Genomic DNA, 20,611 nt, shown 5'->3' with positions numbered 1-20,611 from the left:
AGGCATCCAGGGACTTACCTGGTAGCTCAGACAGTAAAGAATGAGGCATCTTGTTTCAGTAGAAGACTCTAAAAACAGGCCTTCAGATAGTAGATAGTTCCAGCTGAAAATTTTTATGAACCCAAACTCTGGTATCTTCCCACCTTCAGAAAAGCACCAAAACCGTATTTTCTCCGGACTACCAGCAACCTACAGAAATGCTGCTTGACCATCTGAACAGTTGAACCAAAATCGTATGGATGCTGACCTCACCCACGCCTCCCATTCCAGAGATGCTCCTCAGCGCTCTGAGGCTGTGTCCCAGGGTACACAGTCTTCAGTGAGCCCGCAAACAAAACGGGACCATAGCTCTCAAGTTGTGGCTTTTCACCAGTGGTCAATCGTAACCTTCCGAAGGTCAGGGCATTCTGACTTTAAGTGTGCCCATCTCTGCTCCTCCCAGATCCCACCAGGTAGTAGACAAGCATCGGGCCCCCTCCTGTGGTCACGTGCCTAAATCAGTATTAACTCCACATCCGCCCATCGGTGAACCGTGGAAACCCGCTGACAACCGTTTCCCTCTCCAGCTGCAGTTTAGAGGAGGGAAGCGGACGCCCGAAGTAAACGGTGGCGCGGCCCCAAAAGGAAACGCGGCCAAAGCTACCCCAAGTCCCCACCTTCTCAGGGCAGAGACCCGATGCCCGGGGTCAGCAGTGACCGCGCGCCCGGGCCCACCAGGCCCGCCACCCGCATGGAGCATGCGCGGCCCGCGCTCGGCGGTCAGCTCAGGCAGCCCTCGGCCGCAGCCAACCGGGCGCCGCTCTGCCGGACATTGTGACGCGCGGGGAGCAGCGCGGAGGGCGGCAGGGGCGCGCGGGGCCGGAGGACGGCGCGGGCGGCGCGGGGCCGGGGGGCGCGCACGCGCCGGAGCGCGCGCCCGTGGGCGGGCCCGACTCGCCGCTCGCACGCCCTTGGGCCCGGCCGGGCGCCCGCTCCGTCTTCCGCTTCCGACGCGCGGCCGCTGGAGCCGGTGTATGTGCGGCAATAACATGTCGGCTCCGCTGCCCGCCATCGTGCCCGCCGCCCGGAAGGCCACCGCCGCGGTGAGTGCGGGCGCGGGCGCGCGCCGCGGGCCGGGGGGAAGGGGCGGGACGCCGGGCCGGGGGTCGGGTGCGGTCTGGCTGGGGTGGTGGGCGCCGCCCCGCCCGGCTGTGTGCGAAGGGCGCGGGGTTACGGCGAGCGGGAGGCTGTTTTCCCACCCTCGAGCCCCCATCCCCATCCTGAGCCCCCGGCCCGGATCCCCGTGTCCCCATCCTGAGCTCCTTGCCCAGATCCCCGTGTCCCCATCCTGAGCCCGTGCCCTGATCCCCGTGTCCCCAATCCTGAGTCCCCAGTCCCGATCCATTTGTCCCCATCCTGAACCTGCAGCCCGAACCCCCATCCACATCCTGAGCCTCCCGCCCCCATCCAGAGTCTCCCACCCGCGCCCCGGCCCCGGGACCTTCCCTTGCCCCCTCCCCGCCCGGCACCCCACACCCAGGCCCGCATGTGAGCGGACGGCGCCCCAGCCCCAGGCAGCTCCGGAGCAGGTTTCTGCCTGTCTGTGGATAGGAGAGGCCTTAAGCCCCCGGGAACAGGACTTTATTTTCGCACCTCACACCCCCTCATCTCAGAGTTTGAAGGTTTAGTGTCGTTTCCGATCAGGGGTGCCACTCCTTAGGAAACTTGTGCGTAAGGATCTCAAACTTTTACCCTGGGAAGCTCCTTTTTTGTGATGGAAAAATTCTACCGTGTAGGTGAGACTCTCACGGTCTGACCTGAAAGAGACAACTGTGTTCTGTAGAATGTGATCGTTTGCCGAGAAGCATGTCTAACTGGAACCTCTAGAAGTGCTAAAACCCCACGTAAGTTATCTGAGGAGCTGCAAAGAAAGAAGTTAAGTATTTTTGCTGCTTCAGCGAGGTCTGTGGAGATAATTAACTTGCTGAAGGCAGTGTTCTGTGACTCCTGGCATCCAGCTTAACCAGAGCCGGGGGCTGTGACATTCTGGTGGTTTCTTGGGGTGTTAATCAGTCATTGCTCTCTTCTAGGTGATCTTCCTTCATGGATTGGGAGACACAGGGTAGGTACCATCCTTAGTACCCTGATGAACTGGGTCATGCACCCCTACACGAGCAAGAATTCACTGTTAAAGAACTCTAGGATTGTATACAAAAGACTGCTAGTCATATTTCTTACACTCCGGTCATGAGATAGAATCCTTTTTTTTGATTCCCACCTGCCCCCCTGCAATTTCCCCCATCCTCTTAATTTGTCATGCATCAACTCCTGTTTCTGGAACATATTAAAACTGCAAACTCCTCCTTGAGTTGCCATGGGTACTGGATGCCAGAGATGGGAGGTATGTTTTTAGAGTCTGCACTTGAGAACTTTCTGCAGGTGAAATTTCAGGGCAGCTTGAGAAGAACTGGTGGATTTTAAGTGAGATACTAGCAGTGTGAGTGTTCTAAGTGAGAGTTTAGATGTTCTGTTCAAAAATCAGTTGAAGGGCAGGGGATGCAGTTTAAAGATTTGTTTGGAGGCTTATCAGGCACATGGCTTTAGCCCTGTGGTTTATCTGTCACTCAGCTTTTCTCTGTATCAAGAGCTTTTTAGGTTTTTTAGGGGGAAGCCGGGGAGCTACGCCAGGTCTTAGTTGCGGCGACCCGGGATCTTTGTTGCAGTGTCCAAGATCTTCCTTGCTGTATGAGGATCTAATTCCCTGACCAGGGCTCAAACCCTGGCCCCCTGCATTAAGAGCTCAAAGTCTTAACCCCTGGACCACCAGCGACGTCCAGAGAGCTTTTTAAAATTTAAATCCACTATTATCTGTTTGAAATGTCAGTCAAATTGTTGTTTTAAAATTGTTACAAAATTACAGAATTGGAGGGAAAGTGAAACAAATAAATTTTGATAAAGGAGCCAAGACACTATTGAGTCTTTACAAGGAGGCACTGGGCTTGAATTAGATTAAGTCTTAAAATCGATTTGATTCCTAGTATCCTTTTAGGCCTCCCAAGTGGAGGTCCATGCCTTACATGGAGTTATGGGAAAGGTTATAGGACTTTATGGTCAACAGGTAGTCCTATGAAGAAGATAGACTTGTTTTCCTATTTATTTATCCATCTATTTATCTAATCCAGAGGTTTTTAGAGAAGCCCTGGTTTATTACCTGACAGGGAGCGTCTTGGTCCCCTGCAACTTTCCCAATAAAGAGCTTTGAGGCCTGAAGAATCAGGCCAAGAGAAAAAAGCTTCATTTGGAGGAAGGTTCTGTGTGGACCCCAGTATAGCCAGATTCTTTAGATGGAAGTTAAGAGTAAGATGGTGACAAAAGTGACCACCATGAGATTATAAAGGCTGAGAGCAGCTGTGACATCTTGACTAAGAGTGAAGTTTATATAAAAAATTAAAGTTCTGAAGAACAAAAATTAGAGGTCTCAGTTCTGACAGTGCTTTCTTGGTGTCAGCACCAAAGAAAGCTGACATTTAACTGGTTGCATTAACACATGAGAAAATTCAGCATGATCTGACAAATGGTAATTCAGTGTTTAAGATAGGTTTTGGAGAACTGAAGTTCTTTTGTCAGGTTGACTTGCAGGGTGAAAAGGATTAAGCGATTCAGTTTGTTGCTATAAAAATGGGCAGGTTTTTTTTTGGTTAAGGTTCTTTTTTGCAGGGCCAGCCAAGGTGTGCTGTCTTAACTTGGGTCTAGCAGTCTGTGTCCTGTAGATTCCTCATGAAAAGTGTTTGGTGGCCAAATGAGATTGGGAGACCCTGTGTAATTTCATATTTTCTCAATTCCCATATGTAATTTTCCCCACATTTTTATGTTTCTGAGATTGGTATTCATCTTATATCTGTTTATTGTGGTGGTGATTTTTTTTTTAATATAAAAAGATTTTTTTCAGTGGTGCCCCTTAGATTTTATCTTATTGTCTAGGGAGTATGATATGGCTTATTCTCCTTTTGAAGCTTTACTGTCTGGGCACTCGCATGCTTAAAGCTCTGAAAACTTCTGCAAGAAACACATCTGACTACGTGTTCCTCTGCATAACCTGTATAATAAAATGTGTTAGTCCACACTATATTGCCTGACATCAGTTTTCCTTCCAAAATAAAAATAGCTTTTGTTATGATTATGGGAGTGTTACATTTGTCTTATAAAAAAAAATTCAGATGCAAATATATTTGAGAAGAGAATGAAATCAGTTGAAATCCTACAACCCAAAAGATACATACTTTTGAGAGTATTTAAAAAAAATTTTTTTTAAATACTCTCAAAGGTATAGAAGAGTTGCAAGAATAAAGGGGCTTCCTAGGTGACTCAGTGGTAACTGAGTGACTCAGTGGTGACTCAGGAGTCAGTGATTCCTGACTCCACCTGCCAGGAGAGGAGACGAGGGTTCGATCCCTGGTCAGAAAGATTCCCTGCGGGAGGAAATGGTTATCCACTCTAGTACGCTTGCTGGGATAATCCCATGGAGAGACGAGCCTAGTGGACTCCAGTCCATAGGGCCAGCAAAGAGTTGGACACGACTGAGTGACTGAGCATATGCTAGAATAAAACAGATTGCTCGATTCCTTCTACTGAGATTCACTGATCTCTATCTAACATGTTACTGTGTTTGCCTAAACTTGGAAAAGTTGCCAGTACCATGATTCTTTACTTCCCAACTTTAGCACTTAACCTCCTAAGCACGAGCAGAGTCTCCTGTATAACCACAGAACAGTATCTGATTCAGGAAGTTTAGCACTTGTTTAATGTTGTTATCGGTCTACCCTGTTACCTAACAGACCTTGGCAGCTGCCCCGGTAATGTCTTTTGTAGTAATCCTCTCCGCTTGCCCTTCAGTCTCTGCCGCGCTGCCCTGAGCAGCTGCAGCGCTTGAATCTCCTTTAATCTGGGACAGGCCCTCTGCTCCTGTGGTGCTCAGGATGTTTACCTTTCTGCACGGATGGGGCTGGTCCCTCGTTTAGGTTTGTTTGGCACTTCCTCACATGGAGGTTCAGTCCCGTTCATTGCCTCACGTTGGGAGCCAGATGGGGTCCTCTGTCCTGTTACTGATGCCACCCCGGTTCAGTCGGTGAAGGTGGTCTCTTCCTTTGGGGCTTCTCTGCCGCCGTGTTTTCCCTGCGCGGTAAGCTCAAGTCGTGGGGAGGTGCTTTTAGACGATGCAAATCATACAATGGACTTTCACCCAGGGCTTTTACCGTCCGTGGGTGATTCTCACTGGAGGCTGGTGTTACTGTGACGTGGTTCTCTAACTGCCACTCCCCTGGTGGTTTTGGCTTGACCCTCCTCACTTCTGTCATGTGGACTCATAGAATCACTTAACAGATTACATTCCGTCATTGTCTTTATGTAAAATTTTAGCTGCTTCTATTAAAATAACTTCACATTTACATAAAAGTTACAGAAGTGGTATTTAGAGGTCCTTTTGCCCTTCACTCAGATTACCCACTTGTTAACATTTCTCACACATTCAAGAATAAAGTTTCAGGCCTGTTGTCACGTTACCCCACAGAGCTGCAGTACGTTTTGTAAGCAGAAGGCACGGCCATGTGGCCACAGCGTGCTCATCAGTCAGGCCATTTTGTAAGCACAGCATACCCATCAGTCAGGCCATTCATGTTGACCCAAAGCTCCCGTCAAACCCACTGTGCACAGTCGCATCCCCCTGCTCTGACCAGCAGTGTCCTTTGTGGGTCCAGAGCACAAGTGAGCTGGTCAGGTTGAGCTGTCGCATCTCCCAAGGCTTCTTCAGTCTGGATTGGTCCATCTTCTTAGCTTTGGTGACCTGGACCCTTCTGCCCGACAGATCAGTTCCTGGGTGGGGTGGCCCTCAGTCTGGCTTATGTGACTTTTCGCTTTTGGTAGGGACACCACAGAGGGTGCCATGCGGGTCCCGGGCCCACACTGGGTTGATTTTTGTGCCTCTGATGATGATTTTATGTTTCACTACCTGGTTAAGATAATGTCTACCAAGTGTCTCCAGAGTAAAATTAGTATAATTGCACTTAAAAAGTATTTTATGGGGAGATGCTTTGATTTCATGAAAATGTCTGTTTCTCATCCATTTTTCACCTCTGGATTTAGCATCCATTAATGATTGCTGTCTGGATCTGTTACTGTGATGGCTGCCAAATAGTGATCTTCTAAAAAATTCCTTCATTCTGTGTGTATTCACTGGCAGTCTACAGTATCGTTTTCAGTCCTGTCTGTGTTGGCCCTTCCTGTGAGGTTTCTTTGTCCTTAACACTTTTGGGGAAGGTGGATTAAAATAGAGAAGTAGTTAACAGAAAAGCAGTTAACGTTTATTTCAAAACTATTTTATCCAAAAAAAGGCTTAAGTTACTTTTATTTTACCCTTTAGCAGAGGAAACAGGGCTTCCCTGGTGGCTCAGTGGTAAAGAATCCGCCTGCAATGCAGGAGCCGCAGGCTCAATCCCTGGGTCGGGAAGATCCCCTGGAGGAGGGCATGGCAACCCACTCCAGTGTTTTTGCCTGGAGAATCCCATAGACGGAGGAGCCTGGCAGGCCACAGTCCATAGGGTGACAAAGAGTTGAACATGACCTAAGCTACTGAGCACGCACACAGAGGTAACATGTAGAAAGTACTAGAGGTAACGTCAAATGTAAGCAAGCAGGGAGCTGTGCGTTTGTAGTGTGACCCCATTCTTATTAAATCTGTGTTTACCTCTCCAGTGATAGCATGCAGAACTTGGAAGAAAATATGTAAAAAGATTAACTGTTTATTTCTGGCTGGAAGGATTTTGATGACATTTATATTTTTCTAGTTTTCCTCTTACTCCATTTTGAACATACATATGTCCACATTTGCACAAGGAGCGAATGTTAAAGTTGATGGTATAGTAGCAAAAGAGAGATAGCAGACAGTTGCTTTACCCCTCTGAGGGTTTTTTCTTCGTATAAAATGAATTATATCATCTGTCTTGGCTATTTTGTTAGGCACTTGGTTGGAAGATTATAGAGTTTTAAAAAATACACTTTTGTAGATTTGAAAGCCCAGTGAAGTATATGAAAGAGAAAACACTGCTCTCTAGGAACCATGAGAGATTTTCTCATGGTAAAGCTGAAATCATATGCTTTGGGTTATTTCTAGGTTGGCAATGATTTTTAAGGGGTTAAAATTTATCCTTACAAATGTAAGTATTTATTCTGTTACTAACTAACTGGACTGTAAAACAGTATCTAATGGCGTTACTTCTCCTCCAGGCATGGATGGGCAGAAGCCTTCGCCGGGATCAGAAGCGCCCACATCAAGTACATCTGCCCACATGCGTAAGTGTTTCCAGTTTTCAAGCTTGCGATTCGGAGTCCAGAGAGGAAGCATCATGATAGCTTTACTTTTCCAGAAAAGCATTTGTATATGTTCAGTTTCAAACTAAAGATTAGTAAGTTCTTTAAAACATAAATGTGACCTGTTTACCTTGAATTTTTCTTCCTTTTTTTAATTGCAAAATTTAAAATAATGCTCCCTTAGAGACTGATTGAACTCACAGCCAGAAAAATTCCTGTAGATACACAGATACCTGTTAAGCTCTGAGGAGATCCATGAGCTGTCTCTGAGGGGGATTTACCTGTCAGATTTGTGACTGCCTTGAAAACCCTTCCAAATTCCGTCAATTAGAGACAGTATGATGCAGCACAGAGAGAATACAGACTTTGGAGTCTGTTAGATTTGGCTTTGAATCCTGAAAATGTTTGTAGGTGTCCAAAAGATATTAGTAAGTTTTGAGCAAATTCAGAAAGTCCCCGAGATGAGCAGGCCTTAGATCAGAGGGTGCTGAGGAGTGGTAGCCGTGGAGAAGCTAGTGGGATGATACGCGTGCTGACCGGTCAGTAGTTCAGCCTCGGAAGTGGTCCTAGCAGCAGAGTCAATAAATACGAAAGAGGAAGAATATCTGAGACTAAGTAAGAAAAGGTTCCCTCCTCTTCTTTTCCTGTAGTTTAGGCTTCATCTTAACTGTTGTCGGCGACAGCCACAGACTGTGGCCAGAGTTGCATTGTGCTTATTAATGATTCAGGCCAGAGACAGAATTCTTGATGCTGCTGGAATTTCTGCTCTGTTGTTATTGGACCCCAGACTGAATTTGGTGTAAACCTATCTTTGAACCTAGGGAAGCAAGTTTATGTCCTCAAGGAAATTTTGCTAAGACTCTGTGACATCTAAGGTGGACTTGTTTCTCCAGTAAGGAGGATGGTGGTGGGATGCAGTTAGAGTGAATCTCTTCTCTCCTTTGGTACCTGGCTGTGGGCGGGTGGTCCAACATTGTCAGCACAGAATTGAGTTGGGTATAATGGACACTCAGGCAAAGCTTATGTTTCCCTTATTTATTTAGAGGTCTTGTAAGCAGGTAAGAACTAGAAAATCAGCACACATGTCATTGGAGCCTATGGGAATCGACGTCACCTTTTCTGTGCAGTAAATTGCTTGCATCCCTCACCCCTTAGCCAGTCTCAGACATTTCCAGCCATGTTGGTCACTGTTTTCTTTCTCACGTCTGGTCTGAAAGTATCGAGTAAAGGTGTTGATAAAGAAAGATATTTGCTTGCCAACTTTAGTCCATCCCAGTGGCCGCTCTTGTCTCAAGAACCATTTGGAGAGAGTGGAGCACAGAGTTATACTGGTGTGCGTGCAGCTAAACGGATCGTCTGTTTAAAACTGCACACTCGATGTTGTGTGAGCCTCAAGTAATTATCTGCAACAGATGATGTTGACTAGGTTCTGTGCTTCGGTGTATTATTCTTGATTTTCTTTTTTCTTCCCCATGTAGGCCGGTTATGCCTGTAACATTAAATATGAACATGGCCATGCCATCATGGTAAGTAAGACTTCACTTATTTACTAAGAACTTTTTACTTATACTTAGGGTGTTGTTTTTTTTTTTTTTTGTAAGTTTTTGTTTTGTTTTAATCAGAAGTGCTTTTGCATACAGCAATTTTTTTTTTTTAAATAAAAAGTTTTATTGGAGAAAAATAGAACCACCACGTACACAGGGAAAAGAGCACAAAAATTCAACTGATAGAGAACTGAAAGTCACAACTACCCAATGTTGTTTGCAATTACTTTTCAATTTCTTAAATGGCTTCCCTCAATTTTTTAGATAGCCTTGCCAATTTTCAGCTGAAATAGAATCAAGTTTTCAAAAAATTAAGAGCCTCAGCGAAGGGACCAGCTTTTAAGATAACAAATGTGATACCAAAAGTCTCCTAATAGGACCAATTCTACCGAAAAATTCCTGAAGCACGTAACTACTGAGTCTGGTAGAACAGAGACCATCAGGGATTAGTGAGAACACTGACTCAGACGGTCCAGTATGCAGAGAGGGCAAACAAAAAAGCTGCATTTCCCTGTCAGGTAAGTTCACATAAGAAAACCAAGGAGGTGCTAAGAAAATACAGGCAATGGCTGCTCAAAATAATTAAGGCATTCTAATTACCACATATTGTTAGACAACAGTGTGTAAAATGATGCAATTAGAAAACTGGCAACTTTAAAAAAAATATGGTCACAGGTCTTTGAGAACTCAAGAAAACAATCAATAGCAAACACAAGAGCTGAAAGTCTTCTCAGCTGAGGGTAGAAAGTGAAAGTGAAGTTGCTCAGTCATATCCGACTCTTTGCGACCCCTTGGACTGTAGCCCACCAGGCTCCTCCATCCATGGGATTCTCCAGGCAGGAATACTGGAGTGGGTTGCCATTTGCATACAGCAATTTTTAATGAACGGTCTTTAAGTTGCAAAGTTCTAAATGAAATGTAGCCTTTATTTCACTGTCTTGGTTCTCATGTTTTAGATTCAGGGGTACACTTAAGGAGCTGCGGCAGCAGGTAGAGAAAGAGGAGGGAATGGGTGGGTAGAAATGCCGCAGAGTCTCTCTCACCGCTCGACACACCTTTGCTGACTGCCGTGACCAGACGGGGCGTCCACCTCCCGCCTTGGCTTCCTGGCAGGCTGGCGGGTGTGCAGGGAGACCACTTCCTGATGAGCCCTCTGGGGGTCTTCAGGGTGCCAGGCGTTCCCCGTGTGCTTCACAGTCGCTCCTTTGTTCTCTGGGCTGCGTCCAGGCCACGCGTTGTTCCTGCTGCTCTGAGATCCCTGCCCTTGGGTCCCCCGGGTCTGCTCAGAAATGACGACTCCGACCCCCGGGTCCTGTTTTCCTTTTTCCTCCAGCTCCTGCCGACGTCTTGCCGTTCCGGTGAGTCGGGGATCCGATGTCCCTGGCCCGTTCACAGCCTTGAGTGGCTGTCGCTTCCAGGACTCCTCTCTTCCCGCTGACCTTCGCCTCTCTAGCCCCAGGCACCCACACCTCCCCTGGGCCCTGCCACCTGGAGCCGCCCCATCTCCGAAGGCACTTGGCCCAGACCTGAGCAGCAGGCACACTTGTTCCTGCTGCTTTGCTCCCCCGTCTCCACACCCCGTCAAGACGTCGTGGGGACTCCAGCGTGTTGCCACCTTATCCTCTGCTTGTCCCACCGCCTCTAACCCACCTGAACGTTCATCCGTGTCTGTGGGAGATTCCTTGGCGACTCTCACTGGTTCCTGGCTACAGTGGCTTCTGGTTCTTCTGTCTTCCCTCTCTGACAGAATCCCTGTCTGGCACCAAGACTTCCACCTCACGTTGCTCCTGACCGTAGTCTGAGCACATCTGAACACATAGTGGATAGCGGGGCAGACCCAGATTCAGGGTCGAGTGGTGACAGGCTCTCCAGACTATGATGCAGGTGGCCCAAGGGCCTTGTGCAGCAGGTGCGGGCCTTGCACGCGAGGTGCCACGCTGGTGCAGGGCTTTCCAGCCAGGGGACTTAAGATGACTAGGAGGGAAGTGAGGAGATGGTATCTATTCGGGTGTCTCAAGGGCTGAAGATTCCTCCCCCAGGTGTCAGGTTGGACTAGGTCATTCTGCAGGTTCTAACTTTAAATAATGTGACTCTGATTTTCTAATAGAATCTGCGTCTACTTAGTGCAAAAGGAACTCACAGGATGTCAGATTCACACATTTAAGTTGACTGTTCGGCCTGCAGAGACAGTTGTTGTCATTTAGTCGCTAAGTTGTATCTGACTCTTTGTGACTCCATGGACTGTAGCCCACCAGGCTCCGCTGTCCTTGGAATTCTCCAGGCAAGAATGCTGGAGTGGGGTGCCATGCCTTTCTTGAGGGGATCCTCCTGATCCAGGGATCAAACCCATGTCTCCTGTGTCTCCTGCATTGGCAAGTGGATTCTTTACCATCTGAGCTATCTGGGAAGCCCAGAAACAGTTTAGTTTGAATTTAAAGCTCTAGAGAATATTTCTGGTTAGCCTTTTTTCTCTGAAGTTACCCTCTTCTTATCAAAGGTATATATTCTTAGAATCAAACAATTCTTTTAGGACTTTGCTTTGTTTTCCAGGTTTGACATTATTGGGCTTTCGCCAGATTCACTGGAGGATGAAACTGGAATTAAACAGGCAGCAGAAAATGGTAAGTAAGGAAAGTTTTATAGTAGATTTGGTTGTTGTATTTTTGTTGATGAAAACTATGCAACTGTCTAAACTCAGGTGGTGGCACTATGCCATTCTTTTCTGGTCACTCTTACCTTGTTTGACTGTTAATTACGGTCCATGAAGATGAGGTGGATGGGGGGGGATGGTGTTTTATCAAACTTGAGTGCTGTCAGATACATCATTTGCTTTCATTGATGCAGGCAAATGGAGAAAGTCACAGAGTATCTCATACTTGTGGCCAGTTAAATTTGGAAATTTTCATCTTAAAAAGGTGAAACTCTTATATACATATCAAAAGTGAAAGGAGGTAAATTTGTAAAAAGGTGCAGTTATTCTCATAGTATTATAAAGAAAAATGGAATTATAGGGAGTTACTGAGTAATGTAGTTAGTGATATGTGTTGAAATATTTTACGGAAACAAAAGAATTCATCTGTTTCCCACCACCCCTGCCCCCCCACCCCCACATTATTTACTGGCTATAGGGAAAATTAATACCTGTGTTTGGGGTTTTTAAATAATAAGGTAAATTATACAAGCACTGTAAATCACGACCCACGTAAAGTACTTAACTATGATTTTAAAATAACATCTTTTAGGTACAAATGCCTGGGGTTCATTGGAGAGAAAAAACTATAGAATGTATATGAGCAGAATAGACCGTAGATAAAGGAATATTCATATCTCTCTACATTGATGAAAGAAAAAACTGCTTTACAAATCATGTAACAAATAACAGTTTAAGCAGTGTCTACAAAATTGAGTTCTTGAAAATACATTCTAATTTTGTGTTTTAAGAGAGTGCTTCAAGTTTTTCACTTGTTTTGACCTTTAATACACTGATACAATTTAAATAGGAAAAAATTAATAATGGAAAAGCACATCAGTGGACTTATTTTTGAAAGTATTGGTGACTTAATTTTTGGTGATTTTATTTTTTATGTTATTTTTAGTAAAAGCTTTGATAGATCAAGAGGTGAAGAACGGCATTCCTTCTAACAGAATTATTTTGGGAGGATTTTCTCAGGTAAGATAAAAGTTTGGGTGGTGTTTCATCAGTGTATTTGTCTAGAAGTCTTGATCCTTTTTTTATGGGAGTCCTGTTTTTAGAGATGTTACAGAATGTGATGTACTCCTTACCTTTAATGCTGAATTAAGTTTGGATGGACTGGGAAGAATGATTAGAGCATATGCCCTGCTCGTCTCCTTTTCTAGTTTTCTCTCTCAGTGATAGGCTTCACTCCATAGATTACGACTTGAAAGTCAGTTTATTAAGGAAATCAATTGGAGCCTGGAATATATTTTTCTCGAGTAACCACAGCGCACACGCAGCTGTATCTCAGTCAACAGTGTGTGCCCCTCTGGATAAAACGGCTGAAACACAGGTATGAGGCCCTGTCCCAGGAGATGACCGACGGGAAATAAGGTCAAAGAAGAGAAAATTCCTTCCTTTTTTTTCATACAAATTCTCAGTGGTCGAGCCCCACAGACCCCCTGGAATCCCAGTCAGGCGGGATCAGGGTAGGGGCCCCAACAAGGGGACCCCAGTCGGGGGGCTGCGCCGGCCGCTTGCTGACCACCGCTGCGTCTGTGCTTTTCCCAAGGGCGGGGGTGCTTAGCTGCACCGTGTGTTCGAGGATCCCTCTGAGGTTCCCGTTCTGGAGTAGATGGTTCTGGCGAGGGGAGCAATGTCAGTCTTGGTGATGTCATTCTGTCCTCTTCTTTCTTGTCATGCAGAACAGGTTTTAGGTAAAAGTGTATGATGTTTACTTTTGGCATCTTTCTTCTCTTCCTGTACTTTTTCTCCCACCTGCGGTACTTTTTCTACAGTTACGACATACTCACATTTACATCTTAATTTCAGCTCATCACCTGTTTGCCATGTCACACCCCATTCCCCAAACCGCCCTCACTGCCAATCTGTAAATCCTTCAAGGCAACAATTTAGTGTCCAGACGACCTGAATTAGGGCAGTGTCGGAACTCTGGAATCATTTAGAAGTTAGAATTCCGTGGAAATGCAGGTTGTTGATATGATACAGTAAAAAGACGTGCTGCTGATGTGGTGTTTGTTGGAAGTCACGGGTAATGTACATTGCACTGCACGCCCTGTGACATAAATGTAGTTATAGGGTGAACGCTTGGTTCAGAAGTCTGTCGATGAGATCCGTTGGTTAGAGCAGACAGAAACGAGATCCTAACACCTTAGGCAAGAAAGAGTAAGTTACAAGTCTGGGGTCACATCCCAGAAGCCAGTGATGAGAATGAAGCCAGGCGCCCGGAGGCAGCTCGGACTCGGGTAGCCCCCCCACCCCGCATCTGCCTCTCTGCCGTCAGCCTCACTTGCCTCGCCATCTGTGGCTGGCCTGTGCTTTCTCTCGCTTTTCCCATTCTTGAGCTTGTATGTTACGGTTCCAGCCACACAGAGCGTGAATTTCTCAGATGAGAAAGGCTCTCACGTCTTCGTGTGGCCCTGGAAGCTGTGGGCCAGAGTGAACGCAGGCTCCAGGCCTAGGCGGGGGGTGGGGGGCGTTGTGAGCTGCCGGCCAGTGCTCCCGAGGTGTCCTCCCCAGAGAGCCCTTATCATCCTGTTTTCTTGTTTTGGAAAGTAATACCAGTTTAAGACCAGATTTGATTTTCTACGTGAGACTTTGCAAAGAGGGTAGTGACTATAAATTTGGACTACCGCTCAGGCATTGTCAGGGCAGCCGTGAACTCTGCTCTTCAAACTGCGTCTTGGCTGGTTGGGGCATCACTGGGGTCTCATGACTGTCTTCAGGGTGGAGAGTCAAGTCCTGGAGGACTTGCTGCTGGGGTGTGTGTGTGTTTCTACCAGTTTGCCTAATTTCATTAGATGTCAGCCATCCAGTGTGACTGTTTTTCTAACAGACTGTATTGACAACAAGAATCCCTTCCCCTGCTCTTGGCAGCAGACCCGTCCCACTGATTCCGCCTGTTGTCTCTCCAGGGAGGAGCTTTATCTCTGTACACGGCTCTGACCACACAGCAGAAGCTGGCCGGGGTCACCGCTCTGAGCTGCTGGCTGCCACTGCGGGCTTCGTTTCCACAGGTGCCTGGCGCACGCGTGCAGCGGGGCGGCGCTGGGCTCTGAGATGGCAGATATTGTTGGGAACAGCCTCATGTTAGCTTACTATCAGTAGCAATAAACTTACATTTTTAGGGCGGTTTTAGGTTCACAACAAATTGAGCTGAAAGTACAGAAAGTATCTGTTTACTTTGTGATGTATTTATTCAGACTTTATTTGCACACTACACTGCCTTTACTGTGGGTTGCAGGAAATGGAAGAAATGAGTGAGTCCTTAAAACAAGAAAGAAAGAAGTCCCTGCTGTCATGAAGTCTATATTTGATGTCTTTGGTACACTGTAAGATTTATATTAAAAATTAGGGCTATTTTTAATACATAGAAATAATGTTTTTGAAAAAAAAAAATGTTTTTGGAATGCTCAGGATGCTCACTGCTTGATAGCACAATTTTGCCACAGAATGTAATTTTTAAATACTCGACCATGTAAAGCAACACATAGTACACCCAAGGGATAAGGACATTTTCAAATTCATCTTTAAATCTAGTGTTTTTTTTTCTCCTTGTCACTAATATAGTAACTCTTTTGTGTCTTGCACATAGTAAGTGTTGTTTATTAACCTTCTTATTTAAATCAAGTAAGAGCTGAGAACATGATTGAGCTAAAACATACCGAGTCCAGACACTGGATGTATGATTCGGATACAATGTGCTTTGAGGAACTGATTCATTAGGAAAACATTTAATACAAGCAGGGTGATCCTATGTCCTTTAAATGAAGAGGTGGAGGACACAGGGATGGAGGGAGCTTCATTTCTGTGGCCAGATGTCACCTGTGATGTAAGAACTTGTATGATACAAGCCTGTCTCTGGTTGTATGCCCCTGGCACAGCGCGCCACCCCTTTGAGTGAATAACGCGGTTTTGTCGTGTTGTCTGCAGGGCCCTATTGGTGGCGTGAACAGAGACATTTCTATTCTTCAGTGCCATGGGGACCTGGATCCTCTAGTCCCCCTGATGTTCGGTTCTCTCACTGCTGAGAAGCTGAAGACATTGGTGAATCCAGCCAATGTGACCTTCAGAACCTACGCAGGCATGATGCACAGTTCATGTCAGCAGGTAAACGATAGGAAGCAGTGATGACAGGCATACCTCTGCAACTTTTTGCATGTGATATTTTTAGGATAAATAACTTCTGACTCCTTGGGGATTTAAAGAAGTTAATGAATGAATTCACATTGAACCATAGGTTAGTAGGACTTATATCAAAGTTTATTTCATTTAATTCAACAGACATTCATCAACTTCCCACCTGCAAACATTGTAATTCAAGGACAAAAAACATTCCTTTATTAAAATCTAAAGTAGATTAACTCAAATGAGAATTTTTAATAGGGGAGAAGGGTATATATCCAAATGACTATATAGTGAGCAGACTGTGATGTATGTTACATTAGAAATTTTTTAAAAGTTCTCTGAAAAGCTGAGAAGGGTGATTGCTTATTAAGAATGAAGGACGTCAGGATAGGTTCAGAGGCTCTAAAAGGCCGAGACTAAAAACTGACCGTTCAGCACCAAGGCAGTCCAAGTTAACATTTTTTGCACCTGTCGGCCCGGCTAAATCATTTGCTTTAAGGGCAGAGAAGGCAAGTAGTAAGGTTTATCCAGAAGGTCGGGGGACCTAGGACTCTAGGTGTAACTGAGAAGGCAGTTGAAACCCTGATGACGTATCAAGTTCGGAAAGGCTGGCAACCAGATCCCAGGAGGGAGGGGCTAACCGGTGGTCCTCATAGCAGGCATCCCGTCACAGGTGACCCGAGCTTAGCAGACACACACCCAAGCCAGGACCCCAAACTCAGTGCCTCTGGGTCAGCACACCGAGGGCTCGGGGGTGCACCTGGGCCCCGTGTTTGTGTGGAGGGGACCTATGTACCCAATGGGAGGACAGTGGATGGACAGCTTGGGGCAGAAAGTGAGAGGCGGTGGGGATGGAGGAGGTGGTGTTGCAGGGACCTTTGGGACCACAGAGGATGTACAATAGGCTGGAGGTGATACGGATGAAGGGTCTCTGCGTGCTGGGGTGTGAATCTGTGAGGTCAGACACCAGGGGTAACAGCAGGGAGCCTGTTCTGGGGCAGCGATAAGGCGGACCCACATGCAGGAGGCATGGAGCCATGTCCTCGGGGATGGGCTCGCTTCCACGGCTCTCCAGGCCTATCTTGGGCACCTGCCCTCCCTCCTTCGGGTGGCTAGTTGTGTGTGAGTCCTCATGAAGGCACAGTGTGTGGTGCTGCTGGTATAACATCATCGTTTTAGTGGGGGTGTGTTAGAAGCTGGGCACTGACGCTGAGTTGACAGTAGCTGTGTGTGCGTACCATGTCTTCTGCATGTGGTTATTGTCACTTCTCAACCCCCTTCCCCGCCTCCACCCCCAGTGGGGAAAAGTGCATACCTGGGACTTCATAACACGAGAGCAGTCATTGAATGTATTAATACAATCATCACTATCATCGTAGGAAGTGTTCCTAAATTTCTGTTGGTGCTTCATTTCTCTGTCACCACTTTTTATGTAATTATAGTAAAACTGTGGTTTCACCTTCTCTGTGCATACTGTGGATTCAGTTAGCGGAATTTAGTGGGGATTTCATTTCTGATTTGTGAAACTGCTTATCAGACCTCTTTATTCCAAACAGGAAATGATGGACATCAAGCAGTTCATTGATAAGCTCCTACCTCCCATTGACTGACGCCGCCAAGAGGCCTTGTGTAGAAGTGCACACCAGCATTGTCCAGTGGAGCACACACTTCTTCCTGTGCCCGGCCTTGAAACCTCTAATGTTTGCAGTGTTAAAACGTTTTGCAAATACACACCAATGACACAGACTAAATAAATCTCCTCGTGGGAAATGTATGATCTTTGACATTTCTCTATATGTATTTATATGATATGATCCAGGATACACTAGTATTAAAATAGGTGAAGCAGCCAGCTTCTTCTCCCAAAAGTAATTCAGCAAAATCATAAAATACTGCAACCAGACTTTTTTTTTACTACATCACTTGAAAATTACTAGTATGCTTAATGAAAACTTGTTCAGGTGTAAATGAGCAGTTAAGACATAAAGGGTTTAAACGTGCTGTGACTTAAAGACTATGGACATATTCCCAAATTACATAGTCACCATGCAGTATCCATATTTTTATATATGTGTTCGTATATACTTAATGATTATAATACATATTAAGAATGAGGTGTTATTACATTATTCCTTATAAGAGGGATAATGCTTCTAAGTGTCCATAAAGAGTAATATTGCTCTCTTGAATTAATGGCCCTTTTATTTTGGGGACCAGGTTTTTCTTTGCTGAATATAATTTCTATTGTATTTAATATTCTTTTTTCCTCTCTAGAAATATGTTCTTTCTTCTTTTTATCCTTCATAACAGACCAAATATTGCCTCCTTGCCATAGACACCCGCAGTCAATATATGCTGTAATTTGACATTCTGAATCACAGACGTGATGGAGTAAAAATGTATTGATAGTTATAGAAAGAAACCTGACATCCCTTCAGAGTTTGTACACTACTTCCTAAACTGGAGTTTAGTCCACATTTTGGACCTGCAGAGTTACTAGAATCTTCAGTGCAGGTAATGAAAATAATTCTTTGGCTGTATTTTCCTGTAATTAACTGAAAGAATAGTTAGTTCATATTCTAGTATGTTCTGGAATATTTAAAACTGATCTTAAAAACTGTAATCTCTAAGATGATTTGCTCTAAGGTGATTCTCCTCATAGCATAGAATTTACTTATTCTGCACATATGTTTGAAACCAACTGCTGTAGGAAATGAACAATCCTTTCAAAAATTTTGCTTTACTCTTCTCTGCCAACAGACTCATTTAAAATTTTCACTGTAGTCAAATGATCTTTTTAAGTTAGCTTTTGTGCAAATGTAAAAATAGCAATTATTTGATTTTAAATAATTAGATTTTTCAAATTATCAGTTAAAATTACTTGAAGATAAATTTATGGGTAACAAAAGTTAGTCAGAACTCAATACATATGGTGTAGTTACCACAGTTTAATACATAGCAAAAATGTACACTTGACATTTCTAAACTGGTGTTCATTTTTCTGCTGTATTCAAGCTGACTAGGACAGTGTTAAGATGGCATCTTCATAAATGGGTGCTATTTGATGATGGAAATGGCTTGGTATGGACTATATAGAGCATGTGAATAATGAAGCCATATGTTTATGTCTGGATTCACAGTTTTTAAACAATCATTTACTAAGTCATCTTGCTTTACCTTAAAGAATATAAACTTGTTTCACTGACACAAATCAGCAAGATCTAACTTATGGCAAGAAATATTCCGTTGAAATGCTGTGCTGTAATATGGGAAAATGTAAATCTTTTTCACGGTTTCTATCAATGTGAAATAAAATTGAATTCTGACTTTGCTGTGACTGGCTCTTTGGAATATCTTTGACTTTTGAGTTTGCCTTGGAATGGCTGTACAGAAAAGGAGGAAGACGATGATCCAGTCACAGGAATACAGGTAGAGAGAGCAGATTGATGGAGTGGAACCAAGTGGGAGCCAGTGCTAATGAGCTAAAAAAATCTCGTTTGATCTTCAGGGTTCCCGGCCTATTGAAATTTTCTGTGGTGTCTCCTTCTGTCTTCTCCTTTCAAATAGTTTCAGGGGATTTTTAAATTAGTGTCATAAATCAGTTATCCAAGTGGGTTTTTTCTCCTTTTACTTCACTGCTGATTTCTTTCTTTTCCCTGTAAAGGAATCCTGTCTGTCTTTTAAACAGTCCTTCGGCTTTTGATTTTGAATCAAGTGACCAGCTCACCTTTTTGTGAGGCTGCTTGTTCCATTTGAGGGTGACCTTCCTACTTATGAGAGTTCTGTGCTGAAATTTTGTCTCCAGCTTTAACTCTTTCTTAGAATTATCCTCCACAGCAGTGGCTTATTTCATGTGATAACCTGTGATTTCACCATCCTTTTGAAACTCATGGCTCAAAAATAGATGTGGTCCAAGCATGGGGTTTTGTTTTAAGTCTATCTACAGGTAACAACAGTGTTTTACTAAAACTTAAGTACTTAATCCATTCCAGGCAGGCACTGTACTAGGCATTTTATATCCTTTACTCATATAGTCCTCACATCAACTTTATCTTCATTTTCCAGAAGAGGAAATACATTTGGAGAGATGAAGTGTTTGCCCGTGGTCCCAGAGCTGATGTGTGTAGAAGCCGGGGTTCAAAATGACCTGTTTTCCTTACCCTGTAGTCCCCTGCTGGGGGACTCATGCCCTGTGCCCCTGGGAGGTAATTTAAATGCTTCTATACATTAAAAAAAAAAAAAACTTGTTTCATACTCAGAACACCTAGTAATGCCTAATAGATTCGGGTAAAATTCAGCTTGCCCTAAATAAATTGCATCCTCCAATGCTCAGGAAGAACCAAAAAGGAACCTAAACCCCACACAGGCCACACCTAATTTGGGGGCTCAGAAATAACTCACCATGAAGAAACAGGCATACTTTCAGGGGCTCCACTCTGTCACAGGGTGAACTGGAGAAAAATCTGACTCCTGGGAAGGGATAGGAGAAATTTGTCTATCTTTGCTTGGACTCAGACAGCAAGGGAGCCTTTCCCTTGAAACCAGCAGCTCTCTTCACAGATACTTGGATTCGGAATTTGTACTATTAATGTGGCCTGGAAACACATAAGCTTCTAATGAACAAGAATTTCCCTGGAAAGGTCCATGGTGGTTCAGTGGCTAGGACTCTGCACTTTCACTGCCAGTGGCCAGGGTTCATTCAAATCCTGGTCAGGGAACTAAGATCCCACAAGTCTCAGGGTGCAGCCAAAAAAAAATTTTTTTCCTAGGACTGGGTCTGCCCCTCTGGTACCTGGAAGAGGCAAACAGATTCTCCCATAGACAGTGATGTATTCTCAGCCCAGGTTGGTTAGTTAGTCCTGCCAAAAGTAAAGCTCAACACCCCTAAAGGACAAACCTGATG

General features: G+C 44.9%; 1 protein-coding gene across 3 annotated transcripts; it reads left to right on the top strand.

Annotated features, from left to right (window-relative positions):
• The first annotated feature begins 601 nt into the window (after window positions 1–601).
• On the top strand, window positions 602–19,045 carry LYPLA1 (lysophospholipase 1). 3 transcript variants are annotated; one of them, XM_043879099.1, is made up of 10 exons: window positions 949–1,082; window positions 1,776–1,883; window positions 2,070–2,101; window positions 7,258–7,323; window positions 8,820–8,867; window positions 11,436–11,506; window positions 12,482–12,555; window positions 14,496–14,597; window positions 15,514–15,690; window positions 17,265–19,045. In XM_043879099.1, exons 5-10 carry the CDS (start codon window positions 8,827–8,829, stop codon window positions 17,316–17,318), a joined length of 519 nt encoding a protein of 172 aa, XP_043735034.1. In that variant the 5' UTR covers window positions 949–1,082; window positions 1,776–1,883; window positions 2,070–2,101; window positions 7,258–7,323; window positions 8,820–8,826; the 3' UTR covers window positions 17,319–19,045. The 3 variants fall into 3 exon arrangements, with proteins under 3 accessions (XP_043735033.1, XP_043735032.1, XP_043735034.1); XM_043879097.1 differs by lacking the exon at window positions 1,776–1,883 and having other exon boundaries at window positions 607–1,082; XM_043879098.1 differs by lacking the exons at window positions 1,776–1,883; window positions 14,496–14,597 and having other exon boundaries at window positions 602–1,082.
• Window positions 19,046–20,611: the final 1,566 nt, after the last annotated feature.

The sequence above is a fragment of the Cervus elaphus genome, chromosome 21 (assembly GCF_910594005.1).
Source record: "Cervus elaphus chromosome 21, mCerEla1.1, whole genome shotgun sequence".
In the NCBI taxonomy this organism is placed as follows: domain Eukaryota; kingdom Metazoa; phylum Chordata; class Mammalia; order Artiodactyla; family Cervidae; genus Cervus; species Cervus elaphus.
The sequence above is the reverse complement of the archived record's forward strand: the minus strand, read 5'-3'. Positions and strand labels throughout refer to the sequence as shown.

What these genes read in the sequence shown, in the direction of transcription:
- LYPLA1 (XM_043879097.1), top strand. Translation starts at nt 738, where the DNA reads ATGCGCGGCCCGCGCTCGGCGGTCAGCTCAGGCAGCCCTCGGCCGCAG. An exon ending in CATGGATTGGGAGACACAGG is followed by an intron (nt 2,102 to 7,257) that starts GTAGGTACCATC and finishes CTTCTCCTCCAG; the next exon opens with GCATGGATGGGCAGAAGCCT. An exon ending in AAGTACATCTGCCCACATGC is followed by an intron (nt 7,324 to 8,819) that starts GTAAGTGTTTCC and finishes TTCCCCATGTAG; the next exon opens with GCCGGTTATGCCTGTAACAT.